Below are 9749 nucleotides of genomic sequence, written 5' to 3' on the forward strand. Positions count from 1 at the left end.
TCTATAAGGCCATATTTGTCTTTGAAATTATGTATTCATGAAGCATTATTTTTCTTAATGAAAATTGTACTCACAAAAATATGATTTTTTACAGTACTATGATATAAGCACTTCACTGCTCATAGATACAATCGTATGTTTGATTGTCAAAACATTCACATATGAAAGGATATTGACTATATCCAAGATGTTTTCACCTTGTGAACTTATCAATAAAATGTATTGGCAAAGACTAACTAAAACGCCTCTTATCACTTTATTTGTTTGCTTTAAACTGACTTCCATAAGACACTACCACGTACATGTTGAAGTAGTCTGTTGAGTTACACAATAGCATCAAATTATCTGCTTGAACAGAGACCTGGAATTTTAAAGGTAACTCAAATATTTATATTTTAGGAAACAAATCATTGAAACTGTACGAAACATTGGAAAACTGTGATTTGTTTTAAATAATCATCTCGGGTTTGATTATACATAATCATATGTTTGAATGGTAGTCATGAAGTATAGAAGTGATATCTGATGTTACACTGAAGCAAAGCTAACACATTCACACGGTCAACTTTGGCCAGTATTGAAATAAAAACAACTTATGCACTAGATATCTATGAACCAAACAGACTAGGTCATATGGATATCTTAGTATTGGAACAGGAAATTATAACCGATGTGAGATAGCATGAATGGAATTAAGTCTGTCTTCAATATAAACCAGATTCCGGACTTTGACCTCGATCGGCTGGAGTTTGACCTAGATCGGCTGCATTTTGACCTAGATTGGATGGATTTTGACCTAGATCGACTGGACTTTGACCTAGATTGGCTGGATTTTGACCTAGATTGGCTGGATTTTGACCTAGATTGGATGGATTTTGACCTAGATTGGATGGATTTTGACCTAGATTGGATGGATTTTGACCTAGATTGGCTGGTTACGTCTACCCTCTCTTACTCTTATCCTTTCCTGATCTGGTTTAAAGGGGGCTCTATGATAATCTTTTCACGGTCATATTTAACTGGACACTTTATAAGACAATGGTAGTGTACGGATAGTTCTACGGCAAAGATTACAGAATCTATCACTATCCGATAGGAGAGCTTTACCAACCATGCAATTGTCCATGTCAGCTTTAGATATTTACAGCTCGGCTCCCACAGAGTATTTGGACAAATGTACGGATGTATGTTTGTAATGATATAGAAGCACATTATGTTCATGAACATAACGCCATTCACTCAAATAGTATTGTTCAGTAACGCCTTTAACAAACTCTTTCCATTGTCTTAACTGTATGTTGAAGATGGAAACATAATTTCCAGTAAGAATGAATGTATACGAAATACTCTATTAACATATTTGATATGTCTGATAAAACTAGAGCCATGAAGCGTGTATTTCCCAAACATATAACAGAGCCATGAAGCGTGTATTTCCCAAATATATAACAGAGCCATGAAGCGTGTATTCTGTAAACACATAGTCACTCATGCGAATAGGAAACAAAGATTCCAAATGAAAGTCAGTGCTAGCCTTACATCACTTGATCCATAAAAACGATTTGCGTTTCTCACCGTCACAGCAAACATTTTACAATCAAAGAATTCTTGTTGTTGCTGCTGCTAATGATGTTTTCTTGTTTTTCGAATCATTGGCATCCTGCAGTGTGTCTTTGCGTTCTCCCTAGCTCGGTTACTGATGAGTTACTTGGCCCCGCCCACAATTCACTCCTATACAGTATAGCTGGAAGGACGACTGATATCATAATCAGTAAACTGACCAATGGGATCATGCCGTTGATATTATAATCAGTAAACTGACCAATGGGATCATGCCGTTGATATTATAATCAGTAAACTGACCAATGGGATCATGCCGTTGATATTATAATCAGTAAACTGACCAATGGGATCATGCCGTTGATATTATAATCAGTAAACTGACCAATGGGATCATGCCGTTGATATTATAATCAGTAAACTGACCAATGGGATCATGCCATTGATATTATAATCAGTAAACTGCCGTTCTGGTGTATTTACGTACGTTTACACAGGAACTGACGATATTCGCATCAGGTTTAACGTTAGAACGTTATTCCCGCGTACACTTCTGATGTTCCCCATGTTATTGATGTACGTCTTAAAATACCGAGTCTCACTTTCCTTTCAGAGGCATTTTGATAAGTAAAATGACGGTTTTTGTGGAATTGTAATTCAGTCTCCACCTTGTCGCATACGCTTGGACGATCTCCTGCGGACACACGTGTGCAGGTTTTGTATGTGGAGTCCAAGTCTCGATTCGTCCAGCTTAATTGCAAAATCGCGATTAATGAGAAAGAAGAACCAACCGGAGAGAGTCCTCCCCTGACTCCTTGCTCAATACGGTAATCCTCTTTCTCCATCTTATAGTGCTCATTCTGTCACTCCATCAAACATTTTTTTCATAATCCTTCAGAAGTTTCCATTGGTGCCTAATCGGTATTCTTTGTATAATGAACCCGGTATCCAGACACTATTGAAGACACTTACATTGTCCAAAAATGCTGCAAAGACAATCTTGCTGCGTTCAAGATATTGCGTTATGGCTTCTTACACAATGAATGCAGCTGTAGCGCTCCTACTTTGCGGCACTATTTGGCGCTACTTGTGTGGAAATCTTATTTTAGAACAGAACTTCGTAATTGACTGATGTATCTTGTTCTCAACAAGCCTTCCCAACACTGTTGTCGATGTAATGTCTCTGTAGTTATTCATGAGTATTCTGATTACGACTATCCCTTTTTTGAAATGCTTTGTGTACATGTTTGTGTATATGTCCTGATCAAATATGTTATACAACAATCTTGTTATGGCTACCTGCTTTTCCGCTTTTAGCTCACCTGACCCGAAGGCATGTATACAATTGCTGGGTTTTCATATCCATGCGAGCGATACATGCCCTATGAGCCTCTTGTTCATATCTACAATTACTTTTGTTAACTCATTGTGTTTCCTCTACATCCATTATTTTGATTACTAGGACAGTGCACATACATTTCGTCTACGTTACACTCCACTTCGACTTTGAATTTGAAATTATAATCCTGCCTTCGTTTAGTTTTCAGTGTTCTTTCTGTGCTTCCCGTAGGTGGTCTAATGTATCTAAATGTAAAGACTGACGAGTCCTAGAAGGACGAAATAGCCAGACAATACAGACTTATTTACTATATAAGTCTAATGTATCTAAATGTAAAGACTGACGAGTCCTAGAAGGACGAAATAGCCAGACAATACAGATTTATTTACTATAGGTCTTATGTATCTAAATCTAGAGACTGACGAGTCCTAGAAGGACGAAATAGCCAGATAATACAGATTTATTCACTATATAAGTCTTATGTATCTAAATCTAGAGACTGACGAGTCCTAGAAGGACGAAATAGCCAGATAATACAGATTTATTCACTATATAGGTCTTATGTATCTAAATGTAAAGACTGACGAGTCCTAGAAGGACGAAATAGCCAGACAATACAGATTTATTCACTATATAAGTCTTATGTATCTAAATCTAGAGACTGACGAGTCCTAGAAGGACGAAATAGCCAGATAATACAGATTTATTCACTATATAGGTCTTATGTATCTAAATGTAAAGACTGACGAGTCCTAGAAGGACGAAATAGCCAGATAATACAGATTTATTCACTATATAAGTCTTATGTATCTAAATGTAAAGACTGACGAGTCCTAGAAGGACGAAATAGCCAGACAATACAGATTTATTTACTATAGGTCTTATGTATCTAAATGTAAAGACTGACGAGTCCTACAAGGACGAAATAGCCAGACAATACAGATTTATTCACTATATAAGTCTAACGTATCTAAAGGCTGACGAGTCCTAGAAGGACGAAATAGCCAGACAATACAGATTTATTTACTATAGGTCTTATGTATCTAAATGTAAAGACTGACGAGTCCTAGAAGGACGAAATAGCCAGACAATACAGATTTATTCACTATATAAGTCTAATGCATCTAAAGACTGACGAGTCCTAGAAGGACGAAATAGCCAGACAATACCGATTTATTCACTATATAAGTCTAACGTATCTAAAGACTGACGAGTCCTAGAAGGACGAAATAGCCAGACAATACCGATTTATTCACTATATAGGTCTTATGTATCTAAATGTAAAGACTGACGAGTCCTACAAGGACGAAATAGCCAGACAATACAAATTTATTCACTATATAAGTCTAACGTATCTAAAGACTGACGAGTCCTAGAAGGACGAAATAGCCAGACAATACAAATTTATTCACTATATAGGTCTTATGTATAAAGACTGACGAGTCCTAGAAGGACGAAATAGCCAGACAATACCGATTTATTCACTATATAAGTCTAACGTATCTAAAGACTGACGAGTCCTAGAAGGACGAAATAGCCAGACAATACAAATTTATTCACTATATAGGTCTTATGTATCTAAAGACTGACGAGTCCTAGAAGGACGAAATAGCCAGACAATACCGATTTATTCACTATATAAGTCTAACGTATCTAAAGACTGACGAGTCCTAGAAGGACGAAATAGCCAGACAATACAGATTTATTCACTATATAGGTCTTATGTATCTAAAGACTGACGAGTCCTAGAAGGACGAAATAGCCAGACAATACCGATTTATTCACTATATAAGTCTAACGTATCTAAAGACTGACGAGTCCTAGAAGGACGAAATAGCCAGACAATACAGATTTATTCACTATATAAGTCTAACGTATCTAAAGACTGACGAGTCCTAGAAGGACGAAATAGCCAGACAATACCGATTTATTCACTATATAAGTCTAACGTATCTAAAGACTGACGAGTCCTAGAAGGACGAAATAGCCAGACAATACCGATTTATTCACTATATAGGTCTTATGTATCTTAATTGATATTAAGGTATTTTGTCGTCTTTTAAACAATCACTTGTGAACTGTACAGTTGTATGAACGGCTTATAATTAGGTGATAACGTCAGAGTAAAAATCATTGTTACGCCAGAGAGTATATAGTTGTAGTCATTAATTCAAACGCCCATCCCATCATAGCCAGGTCTTTCACTTGAAATTTCCACATAGCTATTAATATCTGAAGTTGGATTTACAACCAGTCTTATTACAGCACACAACATCTTACACCATACAAAATGTTTATTGACCCGAAACAGTCTCCACTCCACCTTTAAAATGGGGAATTCCCCAGATATTCCATGTCTTCTTGATTCATACCAAGCAACAGTCTAGCAAAGAGTTTCAGTAAATTCACTGAACCGGGCCATCCTTGGTAATATAATATATGTTAAACACAGAATGTACGAGCAAGTTCATACACTAGCAGCGTTCATCTGTTCAGGCATATGTCGATATGTATAACAGGTATGTATGGTTTCTATATACCGACATTGAAATTACTGTTGATGACCACATTGAAAAGTTTTTTCTATGAAGATATGGCCTTTGATCGTAACAGCAACTCTACAAGTATATAACTACATAGGTGTCGCGTTACGAACCTACCTCGGGAAACGTGTGATTATCACTAAATCATTCAACATATTTCGCTGGGAGTTTTCAGAAATCCGCAAATACATGAAGTTTTAGAATTATCAATAACTGATTTCCTTGCGTACATGTTATGTGAAGATGTGTTTGAAGCTAATTTATGAGGATTTGATGTCTGATTTCCGAATGATTGCCGAACAAATTGAAATATGACAATTCAACGATGCTTGATGAAGTCTGGCGACAGTTTTGGGACATGATTTATGATTGATCCAATATACTTAAATGGAAACAAATATTTTTGTTTGTTGATGTCATTCAGACCACTACTTGAGGATAATGTTTTTAACACGTTCCCCGAAGGTCGATGATTGCATTGTGACTGTGCTGCTGTGATTAGAATGAAACGATTTGTTGTATAAATTATACAGTACCCATATGAGAAGTATGAGTACGTTTTCATTTTTGTTACTAAACTGTATCTGGTTTAGTTTATGTCGTAAAAGTCAAGGCGCGTTAGCGAAAGTTCGATTCCCTTTACTGAATGTAAAGCTACAATGTATATTGCTAGCCACTCGAAAGAAAATCTTTCAGTACATCTATTAAATTTCAATAGATATGAATGAATGATGGTATGATAATCAGCATTCAGTGACTGATATCCGATTAGACGTCAACCACCTGGGTTTTCCGTTTTTACTAAACCTTTTCCCCACAGTAAGACACTTGTTTTTTATCGACAAGGTCAAATAGATCTGATAAACAGTAGTTGATATATCTTATTATACAAAAGCTGTTAGATAAACTACGTTTATTACTTTATACATATATATTCATTTGCTAGGCCTGTGTATATGTACTCTAATTTTATACATATATATTCATTTGGTTGGCCTGTATGTTATGAACTCTGATTTGATAAATCTATATATTTATTAACTTGACCTGTGGGTATATGAACTTTAATTTAAAACGTATATAGATATTTGTGTGGCCTGTGTATATATGTACTCTAACTAAACACTTATATATTCATTTACTTGGCCTGTTTGTATATGTACTCTAATTAAATACATATTTATACATCTGGTTGGCCTGTGGGTATATGGACTTTGATTTAATATATATATAGATATTTGTGTGGCCTGTGTGTATATATATTTCATTGTCGTAAAATGAATCCATCTCTTCTTAAATGGAAGTTTGGCAATTAGCCATTTGGTTATTGTATTTTCTTTGAATTTTTTTAACTTGCAGGTTCAAATGATATCAGTGACAGTCGACCTCGATAATGAAACATACCATAAACTTCAGGACCTTTACTCTGAAGTGTCTGCAGAGGAATTCCACATAGGAAGGTATCTAATGTGACGACTTCAACAGAAGGGACATAACTTCGAATTACACGAGTTTATGTGTGTTAACACAAAACACTAATCAAACACGAAATCATAGTATGAAAACGAATAATTTAGAAAACTATTAGTAGATATTGTGTCATTCTACAGACGTTTTACTACCACAGTTTGAAGTGTTTAATTACATACCTTAGATGACTACAAATGGAAAGTATTTTACTACGGAATTTTCACCAACGAAGATGAGAAGTGCAGAAACCGGACAAAGTATACGACTTACGGAATCTTACAACCATATGAAAAAAAGAGGTAAATTCATCCTTTTTTCTCAAAGCCAGAGAGAAGATACTTTCGAATTCTACTTCTCAGGGACGTTTATTTCTGCAGAAATGTGAAAGGCTGGGTTAGTCCCTACATGGATGAATATATTCTAGAAGACAGCGTGGTTGTTTTTTCACTTTTGTGATTTAAGGAATGGCGTTATCATTTCCTAAAGGACAGACACTTGTCCGTGAAGAAGGACGGACGATGTGTGGACATCACAGAAGGACCACTTTGAACTTTTTCTGTGAGAAATGTTCGGAGGTTATATGTGCAAATTGTATTTCCACTTTACACAAGGGTCATGATATTGTACAGCTGAGTGAGGTTACTCAAGGTAACAAAAATAAAATCAAAACATTCATCAATGAAATGGAGAAAAAGGATTTGATTCAAATTCAGTCGGAAATCGAGTCAGTTCAGGGTGATTTGAAGAAATACTTGCACCATTTCGAAAGTGTAGAGAAAGAAGTTGAAGACCAAGGAAAGAGGCTGAAACAAGACGTTGACATTTCAATAGCTCAAACACTTTCTGAATTGAAACATTTTAGAGATGAAAATACCAAACTCATCACAGATTATATGGAAGAATTAGAAACAAAACTTGGAGAACTAAAAGAGTATGTGGAACAATGTAAACTGTCTCTTCAGACTGGAACAGATATCCAAGTGCTTGACATCACTTATAGACTCCCTACAATGACCCGCTTACCAACAAAACCTGTTTTTGGTACCGCTAAATTTGTACCTGACGAAAATCTCTCTCTAAAAGCTGAATTGGGAAAAATGACCTTGACCTCATATCCTCAAGAAATTCCCGATGAAGAGTCACTTGAATCAAGAAGCATACACTCATTTCAAAGTACAGAAGAACCAACATTACCAGTTGAGGACTTGCATATCGAGCCTGAGTGTATGACGTCACAAGTCGACGTTGTTTCAGAATGGGAGCCGCCGTGTAACATCAGTTCTATCTGTCCCTCTGTTGGTGGGGCGTGGACTTGTGGAATTTCCAGTAATATTATCACAGACCTAACAAATCAAGGAGAGATATTTCAATATATACAGAGTCGTGTTCGTGTAACTGCTATATGTGTATCGCCTACCACACGTAATCTGTGGGCATGCTCTAACAAAGATAACAGTGTCATGGAGTTGACATCAGATAATTGTCTGACTCGCAGATTCAGCACCAAAAACACACCCTTATGTCTTACAGTTACTACAGACAATCATATCCTTGTGGGGTCAAAAAACCGGATCACTGGGTACACATGCACCGGGGAACAAAGCTATGCCACGAAAACATCTCTGTTTGGCAGAGAAAAAGTGTGTTCGCCCTGGAGGATGTCACAGTGTCCAGTAAGTAACAACGTCGCCGTTGTGGACGGGGATTGGTCCGATGATGGTGGGAAGGACAAACCACTAGTTAGAGTGATGAACAACAAGCTGCAGGAGATGCACCGATATGGACGATCGCATCACATCGGCAGGCAGGGGTTATATCCTTTTGACCCTTATGACTTGACCTACGATTCTTTTGGCCAACTGGTGATTGCTGACTACAACAATACATGTATCCATCTTTTGAATGGCGAAGGTATATACCTGCGTTTGTTGTATACCGCCAATAACAGACCACAAACTTTATGCGTAGACGGAGGACTTCTTTGGGTAGGGCTGGGTGATGATACAATTGTCACCAAAGAAGTAAAGCTACTACAGTATAGAAGAGAATGAAACAACTGCTATTTGATATAAAGTTAATGTATTGGTGTGTGATTCGTGTTTAATTTTCAAACTTCCCGTGCACCTGTAACATATCTATATTTACCAAGGTAATAATTAGATTACCCTAAAGTACCCGCACTGTGATGCACACTCTGAAAAATAAATAACATGACCTATGATCATATACATTTAAAAAAAATACATTTAGCATACTTTTGTAACAACAACGAGTTAAACTTTTCTTCTTGTTAACAAACATATCATGTAACAATACAACCAGATATTATACACATCTTGTCACATTTCAAACCAGTGACAAGACCGCATCACTCTTGTGCAACCATGCAAACAATACATTTACCACCGTACAAACGACACCACATGAAGCACATGACAATGACATATATGTGTAACTATAGAACAGTAGACACTTTTGATAAGGGATTTATACATACGTATTAAGTAGTGTTCCGGGTAATGACATTCAATCTAAATGGATCGGAATGGAGAGGAGACTCTTAAGGGGAGTACCTCATCGACGAAAATGTGCAAAGTATTCAAGAACGATCTCCAAAATATTGTTCAACAAAGAAAGGGACATGGCATATGTTAAGTGACTACTAAACATTATGCTTTAGAATATGTTACCGTTAGGCAAATTCCACTGTAAAAAAACAGAGAATTAGTTTTCCTTAAATAAAAGGTGACACAGTAATCTTTTCACGGAGAACTTGCCCCCTTCCGGAAGTTGACAATATAACTCATTTTTGAGTATAACAGGCTTGAGAGAGGAGC

General features: G+C 36.5%; 1 protein-coding gene across 1 annotated transcript; it reads left to right on the top strand.

Moving 5' to 3' along the window:
* Nucleotides 1–7376: 7376 nt before the first annotated feature.
* Nucleotides 7377–8963, top strand: LOC132546007 (uncharacterized). The gene has a single exon (XM_060209698.1). The coding sequence runs from the start codon at nucleotides 7377–7379 to the stop codon at nucleotides 8961–8963; it is 1587 nt and encodes a 528-aa protein (XP_060065681.1).
* Nucleotides 8964–9749: the final 786 nt, after the last annotated feature.

Source organism: Ylistrum balloti, unplaced genomic scaffold (genome assembly GCF_031769215.1).
Source record: "Ylistrum balloti isolate Yb309-2 unplaced genomic scaffold, AGI_CSIRO_Ybal_v1 Utg369602, whole genome shotgun sequence".
Lineage (NCBI taxonomy): Eukaryota > Metazoa > Mollusca > Bivalvia > Pectinida > Pectinidae > Ylistrum > Ylistrum balloti.

Excerpts from the sequence above, each read along its gene's own strand:
- LOC132546007 (XM_060209698.1), top strand. The coding sequence starts at position 7,377 with ATGGCGTTATCATTTCCTAAAGGACAGACACTTGTCCGTGAAGAAGGA.